The sequence below is a fragment of the Pleurodeles waltl genome, chromosome 12, assembly GCF_031143425.1.
Source record: "Pleurodeles waltl isolate 20211129_DDA chromosome 12, aPleWal1.hap1.20221129, whole genome shotgun sequence".
Taxonomy (NCBI): Eukaryota; Metazoa; Chordata; class Amphibia; order Caudata; family Salamandridae; genus Pleurodeles; species Pleurodeles waltl.
This window is the reverse complement of record NC_090451.1, coordinates 83,445,763-83,459,999: the sequence shown is the minus strand read 5'-3', so window position 1 is coordinate 83,459,999 and position 14,237 is coordinate 83,445,763. Positions and strand designations below refer to the sequence as shown.

Below are 14,237 nucleotides of genomic sequence, written 5' to 3'. Positions count from 1 at the left end.
TCGGATGCCATGAAGGATACTCACCAGGAAGCAGAGAAGGAAGAGGATGATCAGGGCAAGCAACACCGCCAGGCAGATGAGGATGATGGCCCAAAACGGCAACTCTTCACTCGGCTTTACAATTGGAGCCACTGCAGAGGAAAAGCAAGAGTCAGAGACTTGAGTGGGGTACAGTGAACCCTGTTGTATGTTGGAATATCAAGGAAAAAAGATTGTGGGGCAACAGTATTGAGACCTAAGTATCGAGGACCGGATTATTGTCAAAGTACGTGCATATAGCGAAGTATAGATTGACCACTCTTAATTCCACATCTACGTTCATTTAAGACTTGAAGGTATATGTTTATCGTCAAGTTGTGTATCTATATATATATACATATATATATATATATTTATATAGATATATATAGATATACATATATATATGCAATACTTTCATGACATTTTGATCCACCATATTTAGAGCTCACTATGTTGGCCCGATGATATTTTGGAATCAATATTCTGATAGAATACCCAGCAAATTCCACCTGCTTACTAGTATACGTAATATTAAGGATTTAAACGTGCATGTATTGCCTCTCTGTGAACAACTACTACACCAGTCCTGAGACTACAGGTATTTGCATCACAAATATTCAGTTGCAGTCCCTGATGAGGTGGATCTGCATGAATGGCCATGGTATTTTACCAGAATTTATCACCAACACTGGTAAGGAAATATCTGTAGATTCCATCTTTGTGGCAACTCCGCTAGGGTGCATCTGCATGCATTGGTTGGGGTGCATCGGTTTCTGATGCAGATCCTGGCAAGGTGAAGCCACATAAAAGAAATGCATTGGATTTCATCCCTGGCAAGGATGATGTGATATTTTATTGGATAATATTGGATTTTATCGCATCTCTGACAAGGTGGCAAGATCCTGCATGGATTGCACTGAATTATGTTGGGATCTGTTGCATTCATTCTCTAAGTGTAAGTGCATCCAGTAATTGGATTCTTTTGCATTCTCTGGCAAGATGCATCTGCATGCAGTGAGTTGGGTTTTATTCGATTTTGTTGCAAGACCTGCCGAGGAGCACCAGCAGGAAGGGACACTGGATTTACATGAGTGTTGGTCCTTATTCTTGCAAGGTGTAACATAATCTATGTGTATTGTCACGAAAGACCATTGGATTTTACTAGACTTTTTTGTGATTCAATGCAAGGTACGACCTTTGGCTTCCATTGTTTTTTGCCACATCATTTCCAAGTTGCATCTGCATGAAATGCCAAGGTGTCTGTGCAAGACACATCGGCATTTTTTGCATCTTTAGAATTTAAATTGGTGTGACGTATAGTTTAAGGCCTCTTAATAATGGATTACCACTCGCCACCAATATATTAATCGCCCATGTGCTTAAATGCTCCTCACACTGAGTGACCATTCTTTAAGCAAGATTAGTGATCATTCTGCTATATAGGTGCCACCATGGTCCTCTAGATCAATTATCCACAAATATCTGGATCAACCTTCAACTTAAGGCATCCCAAAGGTTGAGAATGTGTCTTACATTGTTACCCAGAGAATATGCAGATGACAGTGTGTGTCAGAAGTGAGGAATGACCTACTGAGTTATCATAACTGCTAAGCATGTGGTGCAGGCGCAAGGCAAGCCGCAGACACGGTCGACTGTACATACCCTCCACCTGGCCGGAGAGCTGGTAGCTAGGTCCGCCTGAGTGCAAGGCGCTTGTTGACTGTGTTCCAAGTTCGAATTCCTTCTTCACTGCCTCCAGTGTCACAGCTGAGTTTTTATCGAAGTAGCAATGACAGTCCACTATTACAGATCCAATTCTGTGGTGAAAGAGAGAAAGAAGGTCAACAGGTCACGACTAGCTTCGGCCAATCAGCCTCCAAGTTAAGACTATGTATGCCGGCTATAATGCACACGAGGATGAGGTCACTTGGACCATCCCTAATTGATTTAAGTGGAGAAAGGATTGAGTACCTTCAGTCGTCTTCTGCTGGACAGTATGACCCAAAACTAACCTACTGACTTGTGCAAAGTGCTAGCATAGGAAATAATTTATCCCAGTGAACCACAATAGGCCTATCTGGAACCACAGCATGTCTCTCCAACTTTGTTCAATGACTGCATGAAATCACAAAAAACAAGCAATATCATATGGTGATACTCGACATCCCAGAAGGACTTTAGAATATAGCTCCATGACGCTCACTGTAGCAAGTGTCATTGACATTACATAATGCTCCTGACATCCCATTTTGACTCTGCATTTAATAATAGCCACAAGATAGCGCAGCGCGGCCTCATGATGTCAAACTATGACTCTAAAGATCACAATAGTGAATGATCACTAAAGCTCTGCCACTGACAAAAGATGAAACTGTCTGCAAAGTTTTACTACTTACCTCAAACCTGTGACGTTGCAAAATTTGAACTGGTCTTTGAGATTACTGTTCCGATACAGCGCATTCATCTGAAAGGAGGTAAGTGTTCAGTCATCAATTTGAAAATCCATTGCAATGTACAATAAGCTATCGAGTGGGATATGTAGATGGTCATGTTGACGTGTATGTTTGATTCTATACTTCTAGATCAGGGCTGATATTTTCGGGGTCTTAAATTGTTTATTCTATATGGTTTCTATTTGCACTCGATAAAGATTGCAAACCATGAATTTGGAGGAAAGCATGTGAGGAGTGAACATCACTATATCAAGGTCAACAATATTAACATACAAAAATATTGCATCTACCATATAGTCAACTGCTACATTGTTGTTGTAAGTATACATTAACTATTCTTAATTTTTTAAGTTTTAATTTACGATTCAGAGATGGCGGACCACCATTTTAGAATGGTCAAATAATAACACAGCAAAGTATGTGTGAGATGCCACACAAAACAAATAAGCAAAAAGTGCAGTAGCATTGTGACTCTGCTGGGAACTGATAGAAATCATTTAAATAAATAAATAAAGTCTGGGTGGTCTTGAGGCATTTTTCATGTGGAAGCTATCCCAAGGGACATTTTCCACCTTGTGAATGGTAGTTGCCTGCACGGGGGATGCAGACAGCAGTCCTGAGGATGGCTGCAAGATCCATCCAATGCCTTCCACTTAATGCCAATATTTTTTTTTTAATCAGTGTTTTTGTTTTTGAGAGATATGAGCTGCAAGTAAAACAATGTCTGCATTCAGCTAATCTGAAAGCAGAAACATCAAACTATATACATAGTCCGCGTTAAAAAACAAGAGAGCCATCACATGTTTCATAGAAGACGCCTTGCTGTCTGACAATCACTACAAATGGTAAATAAAGATAGGTTTTTAAAATAAATACAAGTAATCGTAAAATTAAAAAAGGGCGCGCATATTTTGGAGGCAGAGGGCTCTTCGTTTTAACTGATCACTTTCCATCACTTCTTTTTCATGCATTCATACAGTGCTGGCCCTCTGTAAAGAGACGGCAACAGCCTTTGGCTACTAAAACAATGCACTTGAATTTACACTACGCATTTTGAGCTTAAAAGTAAGCCTGGGTGAAATTTCAATTACACTAGAGTAATCAGAGTAATTTTGCATTACTCTTTTGACTCCAAATTCCCCAAAATAAACATGATTAAGCCCGTCTGCGTAATTATGAGGGATTTTTGCACACAAATCCTACCACAGGAGTACACGAACATTGAAATTACTGAGTGTTTGCCGTGTGCCCATGGTCATGCTGTTTTGCATTTAAAGCAAAATGTTCACTCCGGTCCAATATGAAAACGAGGGTGAATTTTGCGCTAAGAAAATGGCGCTAAATGCTAGGTTAAGTTCCTTGTCTAATTCTGCCTACTCTTGTGTAATTTTGCTGTAATGTTGCATAATTACGCTACAGCAAATAACATGAGTTATGCCCACCGCTATTTAAAAGCAGCAGAAATGTGCTGCAAACTTGAAATGGTTGGAATTGTAAAAAAAATTAAAGAGAAAACATATGCAGTTTCTTCATTAAAAACAGGCAAACACAGTGACATATTTGCGAATCAGAAGCATGCAACAACATTTCGGCTAATTACCACACAAACAAAATGGCTGCTGGTGTTAGAATATGGGGTAATACAATTTTGAAAACACTTTCAACATTGCCGCCATCACAGTGACTTGATCAGAATTTGGCCCAAAATGACAGTGCACTGTGAGGCAAAGTGCATACTGTGAGGCTGCGGGTGCATTGAGCGGCCCCGGGTGCATTGAGTGTGGTGGGCGCATTCAGCAGTTGCTCCCGAACGCACCTCGTTGGTGACGTTTCTCAGGAGCTCTTGGTATTCGGGGGAGTTTCTGTTTTCATTTGGCAGGGTCCGGTTTAATATTTTGAAGTTCACTTGGAAACCGAGATCTGTCGGAAGAGCCACATTGGCCTGGCTGATGGTTGTGGTGGTGGTGGTTGTGGTTGTTGTAGTGGTAGTGGTTGGCTCTTTTCTTTGGAAACCTACAAAAAACATAATGATGTGTTAGAGAGAACAGACAGGTTTAACCGGAGAAACTGAGTGCACAACTTTAATAAATTGGAGACACAGAAACATAGAATTTACTTGCACATCAAGAGCATCGCACTATATTAAACTAGGGCACGCTCCCCACCTTCTGCTATGGGCTGCAATTACCAGGCATGCACATAGCATAGATTTTCTTGGCTTGGTTTGTGCTTTGGCTACAAGAACCAGGAATGACCCTGGTTCAGCTCCGTCTCAAATCTTTTCTTAATTCCTCCGGATTGACCACCTCTAGTGTGCAAAGTAGTGGACACTGTATTTTTGCAATAACTCAGTGGCGTGATTGTACTTCCTAAGTCCCTCTACTGGTTGCAATGCAGAGTTGGCAGCTGGCATTCTCCCTGCCAATCCCACTTTGATGATGCCTGGCAACACTGCATCTTTCTTTCTTCCTCCTGTTGTCCTCCTACATTACTCTTCATTGTAAGTGGTCTATTGTTCCACCCCCACCCCACCACTGGCCAACCTACACCTTCCTTTCCCCTGACTTACCTTTTGGGGTTTGACAGCACCCCAGGGGACAGAATAGCAGACCTGTCAACTAAACAAAATGTCACCATGTGAAGAGAATAGAGCAGGATGTTGCAGTCGGCATGTGTTGTGCTAAGAAGTACCTAAGCAACACTTTGCCCCCTCCCTGTCACACCAAGAACCAGCCTTAAAAAAAAAAAGAAAGCTTGCTGAGGCTTTTGCCGATATCCTGGGTTGTTTTCACACCCCATAATAGACATCGTCTGTTCAAAACCCCGAAAGTCAAGCTGGAAATCCACTCTTTACAGTGTTTCCAGTTTGTTTTCCCTGCCACCGTGTGATATTGGCTCCTCGCCAGGCGACCATGTGAAGGGAGCCTATAGCATGTGTGACACAATGGCGTTGTGTGAGTTGGCAGGTCTCGGGTGGCCCGCTGGACTGGACTCTGAACAAGGCGGTCTTTTTCTAATTCAGCTAGCCCCAATTCTGGCTCTTCCCCAATTAAAGCTCTGGAAACTCCCTGTTTTCCTTTCTCTGTCATTGGGGGAATACCCCAACATCTTGACCCCTCCAAATCATTAAAGCAACATTGCACCACGCTCTAGATCAATAGCCTTGGAGTAGGAGAGCTGTAGCGGGTCCATCACCCCGTCCGGTGCCTCTCCCTCATGTCCGTAGACCCCACCACTAGGGCTGGGAAGGCCAGTGCCCAGGGGATGGGGACGGGTGGATAATCTCTTGAATACAGGTAGTGCTGCTGCAATGAATCTCAAAGCTCCTGTATTGCACTATAAAGTGTCAAACTTTCCAGCAGGGCTATTTGATGGGTTGGAGTTACATGTGTGCAAAAAGTGTGCCATGATTTCTACAGATACTGTTAAAATATCGTAAAATCTTTTACAAACGACTTGAAATTTGGTATTTAATAAATCAATAGTTGGTGAAAAAGCCTACTTAGTAGGTTTTGCAGCAAACAAACTGCAATTTGACTTTTTGTTATTCTATTTCCAGCTGAATATTTTTGTTGACTTGTTTGACCATGGCATAAAAACTAAGCATGTTGATTTTTTTACCAGGGAATGTCCCCAAAAACCATTAGAATCTTGCCAGAAATTTGCCATAAGTGTAACAGGTGGACGTATAATTTAGCGAACCCTATCTTCCATTCTCCACACCTGACATGTGCCCACAGTGCCCCTTCTGTTTTTAGGGGCGAGTGCAAAGCGCTCCGTCCCCTGATGTAATCTCTCTTTGGGCTTCTAACCACGCCCATGTCACGTCAGTCCCTTACATTGGTTTGTGGACTTGCCTTTTAAAATCAGCTTGCTTTCATCTGTGGAAGGCATGCATACGTCATGCCTTTTCTGGTGTTTAGTCCTCCACGAGCGCACCGACCAACTACTGGAAACATACGAGGCTCCATGTTTTCCGTATTGGTTGTGGACTACTTTTTCTCTTTATTTAGCGATCGCACTTGTTTTTTTCCCATTTATGTGGTAAGAAAAGTCTGGTTAGTTAGTTTACAACACTAATAGTTCTAACTCGGCGAAATGTGAGATTCATTGCATTGTAAATGCTTGTTAATACTGAAGAAGGAACATGCTTACCGTCCACATACAAGCTGGTTACATCCAGAGTGAAATTCCCCAGCACAGAAGCACCCTGGGTCTTGTTCCGAAACTCGTCGTAAATGTCGTCTTTCTTGAACGCTTTGGCCGTGGTGTCGACTTTAAAAGTGCACAAGGAATCCATTGTCGTGAAACTACTCGGCGGTGTGCTCCTAAAGAGAGAAACATAGAATCCAGCAAGAAGCTAAAAAAATGATATTGCAAAGCCAGATTTGTAGCACAACTTTTGCCAAAGGGTTTGCATATCTGAAACGATTCTTTCGAGTTTTTTAAAATGTATCATTAGGTTTGGGGTTCAACTCAGTTAATTTCCTTTGTGTGACATCACTTTTGTGATTACCCATTATGAGGTGCAACATGAGGTTGAGGACTGGTATGGGAGTAGTCCTACCAGTACATACCACACTGTGGGTCTTATTACGAGTTCCGCGGACGGTTTAAGCTGTCCGCCGAACGTCCGATGGGGAGGTTGCCGCCATAGTGGCTACCTCCGTACCAGGCCCATTACGAGTTTCCCGCTAGGTCAGTACTCTGATTTCCGCCCGCTGCCCTATTGTCAAACAGGATACAGCATTGTCTTTGGCTCGTAATTAAGCCGGTGGCAATGCTGAAGGCTGCAGTGTGCACCAGCACCTTCGCAATGTTCAATGTCTGCAAAGCAAACAGTGAACCTTGTGAGGGTGCTGGCCAGGTGGACCCCTGCACTGCCCATGCCAGGTGCAAGGGCAGTGCAAGGCCTCCCCTTGGGCTCCCTATACCCATTCTCTGCCAGCCTTTTTATTGCGGTGCTACCACCATGAAATCGCTGGCGGGGAGCAAGGTTGCAATCCCCAGTGAGGCGCTACCCTGGGGGATTAGGACTGTCGCAACCGCCAGACCTGGAGGCGCTCACTGTCCGACTGTTGGACGACTGCCATGGTCATAATATGGCGGTTGGACCGCCACATTGGCGTGGTCTGACCGCCACCGCAAGTCTGGCAGTCTACTGACCGACAGACTCGTAATCGGACCCTATGTGATGCCAAAATTTACCTCATGTGGTACTGCAGCATTTAATTAGGGAAACTTGTAACAAGGCCACCAGTAGGCAAAATAACATTTAAAAAATAACAAGTCGAAGGAAATAGCAACTCAAAAAAAGTATACACCAACAAATATGCAGACCAGTCCACATCACCGCCCAGGAAAACATTTAACATATATTACAAAAAACATGATGACGTTGGCATGAGAAACAGGACAACAGACAGTGAACTATAAAAAATAAAATATAACATGATCTAGAAAGCATTGGTAAAAAGGCAACAATTATGACAAATCGGGGCAAGTATGATCATTTATAGAAACATGGGGGGTTTCCACAGAGAAAATAAAAGAGCTCAAACAACAAGGCAGGATGACTCCCACTGTGAAGCTGAAGTCGAACACTATTTCCGCCTAGTTTTACATTAATTTCAGGACTCTGATTTAGCTTAAAGCACTGGACAAAGAAAAAATACAAATATAGTTAATCTTAAAAAACATTCGAAAATGGATGAAAAAGCAGAAGTAATAAAATCAGTTTGCAAACAATAAAATAATGGAAGGTGCAGCTAAAAGGGTGCAAACAACTTTAGCCTTTAATAAACAGGTCTAGGATGGGAATAAAGTGGCAATCGAATATTTACAATAATCCCATATTACAAGTTCCTTGAAGGAAATGAGGACAATTATTGTACCGGACAAAATTCCATTACCTGGGGGATGAGAACTTTTAGACTGCCATAATTATCGCCTATTACAAGTTTGCCATTGAAATGGGGCACACCATGTGGATTTGGGTGATTTTCAATGTATCAGGCCTTTCCCCCATAACATACTGACTGATTTGAGCTCCTGATTTCAGCCTGCAAACTTGGCAGGGTGCAGAATTTATTGCACCTGGTAAAAATAACGAGTGCGGTAAACTCTGCCCAACTCATAATTACCACCCCTGCGCTAATAGGCATTTACGGAGGTAGTGGCCTTACTCGCCCCTCTTGCAACATTGACTAAGAACGCAGTGGTCTGTGGACTGACAGTCGGCATGAAAATCTTTGACCTGAAATGGACAATACGCACCTGAACTGCACAACTCTACAGCTGGAAAAGTATTCGCTGATGCTGCTGGATCTGAAGAGATTGTTCAACTAGAAGCATAGATAAAACAAAAATGAGTTAAACAGAGAAGACAAAAGATTCCATTAAGCATGCTGTGAGGGAGGCATAGTGCAGGCTGTCCAGTCGGAGTATTTTTCATGGTGGTAAAGCAGAAGGCGTTCTACAAGATTTTAAAAACAGGCTTCTCTAACTTAGGTTCATCGGGAGTACCAGGTCCACACCATTTTCATCGTACTTGGGTATCCTGAATATTGGGCATGGATCTGACTCTCATGGATTTACATGGGACACCTCTCATTTAAAACAACACTTGGCCATTGAGCGATTGGTACTGGTTGGCAGTTGTCTTTGGAAGCCTAGGTGGTCTGGCCCCTTGCAAAGTTGAGTAGAATCCAGTGACTCTTAAGGCTGATACCAACGCAGCTCTATACCAGATATTTTGTTTTTCACACCAACTTCACACTAAACATTTGTCATCTCTGTGAATAACATGCACCCGTTATTCACATAACAGCACCCTAATCCTCAGATCCCACCTTCTTCATCCATTGCCTATAACTGGTCCTTTATTCTTTGACATCCTTGTGTTTTTTTCCACTTTGGCAACTCACTGGAATACTTTAATTGCAATACTTTTTAGGAATTTACAAATTGTGACCAACGATGCGGTGGAAGCGGCTTGACAAGGGAGGAATAAGCCATCACCTGTACTGCAGGTAGGTCACCCGGATGGTGATGAAGTCAAAAGGTCCTAATAAATTCACTTACCAAGGTCTCAATATGGTCTTTGTTCTTATTGTAGGCGGCTGATGATGAGTTCTGCAAATCTGCTGTGAACGGGAGGTTTGTGATGGTAAAGTTGAGGCTGAAATCTGTAGGCTGGAAGGTTTGGGAGGCTTCAGTGTACCCTGGAAGAGTTATAAAAAATGTGTAAAGTTGTGCACATTCAAGAAAGCCCTATTTTGCCATATCTAATGAACATCCCACTCGTGGACTCTGCAGTGGCACTTTAAGAGGCCAAGTGTCGGCAATGACATTTTTGGAGGAAGATCTGAAAGTGGTTGTATTGTGACCTTTTACAGGTATTGGAAGCCCTATGCTATGTTCTAATGGGGCTTGTGTTGGCAACGAAAGGCTCTTAGTCCAAGTTTTCCCTTACAACCCAGCCTTGTTAGATTTCAAACATGGACTACCCTTGCACAAATGACTATGCAGGAGTATCTGGGGCTAGTGCACGCTGGTGGGTATTCACAGTTTGTAGAAGAATTAAAGATCAGCTTCACCGCTGTAAACAGAGAGAGTGGCGTCTGTCGCAGACTACGCTGCACAATGTTGAACTAAGGGCATCTCATATTGAACTGAACATACTTCTTTAACGACAAAGTCCAATATGCAATAGATTGTTGGAATCGGAAGGTGTACATCGTGTTCCAAAATTTTAAAACTGAATTAAATCTCAATATTGCAATGGGTTCTAGGTTAGAAGTTCTGGTATCTACGACTAACCAGTAAATATCTTTTATGATGGGGCAGATACGATCTGATTTTTTTTGTGCGATTGACAAGGTGGGCAACCATGTGTAGGATGGCTCTGAGGTTGGAAAGCAGCGATGAAGGGAGCCCAGTAAGTACTACATTCACCAAAGTGACACTGTCTACTCTAAAATGGACCTCAAGCATCATTTCTGCTGTGACAAGCTTGCTTACCGTTAACGTAGAGACTGTTTTTGTCCAGTGTGAAGTCACCAAGTTTGGTGATGTTGCTGGTCTTCTGCTTGATCTCTTGGTAGATGGTCTCTTTGACAAACTGCGTGCCCGTGGCCTCTTTCTTCAGTTTGCAGATGGCATTCACCTTGGTCTGGGAGGCAACAGTGCCTTTACTAAAAGACAAAAAGGGTGGCGCATTAGATTATTGGAGATAGAAAGAAGTGAGGCCCCCAGGCACCAAGTCTAATGCCCATGTGAACAAATCATGGAATAATGTAACTATCCCTCCGTTTAGAGTTTAAGCATGTGCTAGCTACATCTATTCAGATGCGTTCACCTTACTCTAGGTGTAGTTGACATGAGGCATAAAATCTTCTGATTCAACCCTTTCCCAGTAACCAAACCAGTATGCCGTTGGTTAACAATATCAACAGTGATGTCACAAGTTGGTAAGCACTATACAGAGTAAGAGGAGCCCCATTTTCCTGAGTGCCCCCCACTACCACATTTGTGATCTAGAAACTAGGAAGCCCAACTTTCCATCCATTTCCCACTGTCTGGAATGCCTTAGACAGGGAAAATGAAGGGCCCCTTCCATCCGCTCCCCTCTTCTTGGCATCTTTTGCATGAAGATAGTGAAGGCCCCTTTCCCTCCATGGGCCAATGGCTGGCATGTATTATGAGGTGGAAAGAAGCTCTACCTCCCTCAAGAATTCAAAGCCTGGGATTTTTTTATACAGAAGATGGGAAAAGCCAAACCCACCCAATGCTCACTGTGATAATCCCAAAGAAGATGTACTCTAGGAAGCACCAACCTCAAAGTTTATGCAACCAGGAAAGTGGAGACCTCAACTCCACAGATGGTCCTTCACGAGGTAGCGAAAGAGAAGTAGACTTATACTCCACCCGCAGTAGGGATGTGAATGCTTCACTTCGATCTATTAGTCAGTGGTAAGGCTTGCACGAGCCAGAGAAGAGAAGGTGTCGTCTTTATCCAGTTCCCACAGGGAATGTTGGATACATAACTTATCATTACATACAAAATTGAATACTGACTGTAGTTGAATGGAAGATTTACTTCCATCCAATAGTCACAGTCAGACATGCATAAGCTACAAGACGGGTAGCTGTATGCCCCTTTGTGGCCCACAGTAAGGGTTCCATGATGTAGAGTTCCCTGCAACCTCTTGAAGTTTTTAATCTAGAGAAACGGTTGTAAACATTTTGACTTCTGAGGATCCCCATTGCATCATACTTTGAATCTGGGGACTCCCACTAGTCATTACTGGAAGCTAGAAACCCCTGGCCTAAGCAATTTCTATGATTTGGATCTGAAAACAATACACAAAAATACCAAAAAAAATAATATATACTAAACAAATGCTCAAATAATGAAAAACACTATGAGTAATTCCCAATAAACTATACAAAAAGTTTTCAAATTTCAAATGTTGCTTTTTCATTTGCATAGACTTTAATAACTTAAATGATTTGTGTTACTATTATTTGATTTGATAAAACAGTCGCAGACTCCCTGAGTAGGCCTTGCGGACCACAGGGGTCCCTGTATCACAGGCTAAGAACCACTGATCTAGAGGAATCAAACCACTCTGACTTCTACACTAACTGTATGCATGAGCATCTAACCTATAGGAAGGCACCCTTCTCCTTCAGGCAAATAATTCCCTTATCATTAAGTGGAAATGTCCAAGGTATGTGATCAAACTGGGTAATTTTAAATTCCATTAATTTTCCCACATATCCCTCAGCTCCTCTCTATTTGCTAGCCTTGGTCCCTTGTGGCCTTCCTTGCTTTTCTTGCCAACCTCAATGTTAACACCATCCAATGGCATCTTGCCCCCCAACCAGGTGTGATTCCTCCTCTATGGTAGAGGAGCGTTACCCCCCGCCAGCAGCAGCAGTTGCAAAACTTTTACTACAAAACGACAATAAACCATGTTCATTATTGTTTTGTAGTAGAAGGGGGTGGCCACGGGCTACGACGATAAGGGAGGCAGGTATGTTTTGCCGGCTGTCTCTGGCTGGCCATACATACATGCGCACTGTGCTCTCTCTAGCCCGGCACTGTGTTGCCAGGCTGCAGACAGCAGGCACAGGCTCCCACCCTGCCTGGGAGCGCCCTGGCTGCGCACTCACAGCCCATCCGAACGCTGCTATCAGCAGCGTACAGACTATCTGCAGGGCAGGCTGGGAGCCTGTGCCTGCAGCTGCAGAAGAGGAGTGGCACGGCGGCAGCGATGCAGATAAGTGTTTGTTTTTTTAATAAATCCCCACCTCCCCCCACGCCCTGCCCCAACAAAGCCCTGCAAACCGCTCCTGCCCCCATCCATAATCTCCATGCACCAATTGCCTCAACACCTCCCAATTCTATCAGAACAGTGGTTTTCAAGAAGTGGCTTCCCTAAAGGATGCACAGGCTTTTTATGGGGCTTGTGGAGGACTCACCTGTGCTGACCAAGGCAAGGTGGGTGCTGTAAACTAATTTGTACAGTACTGATTTCACTCCTCTTGGTGTGACGCTTTCAAGTTGTGCTACAGGACCCAAGTCTCTAAGCCGTTCACTAATACGCTCACCTTATCTGTTCCCTACTCCAGCAATGGACTCCCTTCTTACCTGAAAGTGTCGATGCTGCATCCCTGGTATTTAGATCCGATGCTGCTGCTCTTCAAGACAGAGTCAATCTGGAAATGAAAAAGAAACGGGGCCGAATGAAAAAGCAGCTACTTAATACGGAAGCATGGGGCAGTCACTGTGATGTGGTGAAGAGGGAGATTACGAGAAAGTCATCCGATGAATGTCAACTGGGGGTATCTGTTTTCATAAGCTACTGCCACTTATTTGCTGTTTGGCAACCTTGGCAGTGCTCCTGCTGCTCTTGGTTGTAGGCATCATACAGACAGTAGTTGGAGCAGAAACTACAGAATTTCTGTAGTTTGCACATTTGCCCTTGTCCTAGCTTATCTGAACCACATGGGGGCTATGCACGTCTTTTGTTGGGACAAGGATTCAACTTTGATGTCAACAGGAGTCAACAAGTGTATGACATTACTTCTGATATCCCCAGCATTTTAGTGAATCGACATCCATGGGTCTTCCCTGCCCCACGCTTACCGAGGAGAGCACAGTTGAGGCCGTGGCGTTGAACGTCGCGGATGGAGGAGATCCAGCTAGGTCCGCACTGTATTGGTTGTTGGTAATGGTGAAGTTGAGGGTGAAGGTTTCAGTCGGGGTGCTCTCTGTGGGTGGTTTGGTGATCACCACAACTGGTGGTTCCACTGCTGTAGGAGAAGAGCAAAACAGACCATGGAATTAAAAAATCCACTAATCTAATAATCAATTTGTATTTTGTTATAGTTTTCAAAAAGCATTTTACTGTAAGGCACTAGCTCTTCGATGCCTCTGACGTTATTGTTTGTGCTGCATGTAATGACACAATCAGGCAAGGGTCAATTATCCTAATTTGGGTGCCAAAGGGAATTTGCTGTTATGCTGGGACTACAACTTATGCAGATTTGTCCAGCAATAATTCCTATAGCTAAAACATGAAAATACTGCACATTAGGGCCCAGAAACAGTAAGAACTTGGGTTCTCTTTGTGTGACACAAGTCGTTGCAAAGCAACGCAAGTCCTTTAATGGAATTTACAAAGCCACACAAAGGGCTATTTGCACCGCATTCCATGACTTTATAGGGAAGTATAATGCAACACACAGTGGCCA

The 14,237-nt window shown here is 43.3% G+C and overlaps 1 protein-coding gene across 4 annotated transcripts in view; it reads right to left on the bottom strand.

Annotated features, from left to right (window-relative positions):
• Window positions 1-14,237, bottom strand: part of LOC138268224 (pneumococcal serine-rich repeat protein-like) — a 179,716-nt gene that overhangs the window by 4,459 nt on the left and 161,020 nt on the right. For all 4 annotated transcript variants that reach the window (XM_069217676.1, XM_069217677.1, XM_069217678.1 and 1 more), the window contains 10 exons: window positions 13,630-13,796; window positions 13,132-13,199; window positions 10,497-10,669; window positions 9,558-9,697; window positions 8,751-8,818; window positions 6,630-6,802; window positions 4,291-4,487; window positions 2,418-2,485; window positions 1,684-1,838; window positions 25-131 (listed from right to left, as the gene is read on the bottom strand). In XM_069217676.1, coding sequence (XP_069073777.1) covers window positions 25-131; window positions 1,684-1,838; window positions 2,418-2,485; window positions 4,291-4,487; window positions 6,630-6,802; window positions 8,751-8,818; window positions 9,558-9,697; window positions 10,497-10,669; window positions 13,132-13,199; window positions 13,630-13,796 — 1,316 coding nt within the window. The remainder of the gene's footprint in view (window positions 1-24; window positions 132-1,683; window positions 1,839-2,417; window positions 2,486-4,290; window positions 4,488-6,629; window positions 6,803-8,750; window positions 8,819-9,557; window positions 9,698-10,496; window positions 10,670-13,131; window positions 13,200-13,629; window positions 13,797-14,237) is intronic.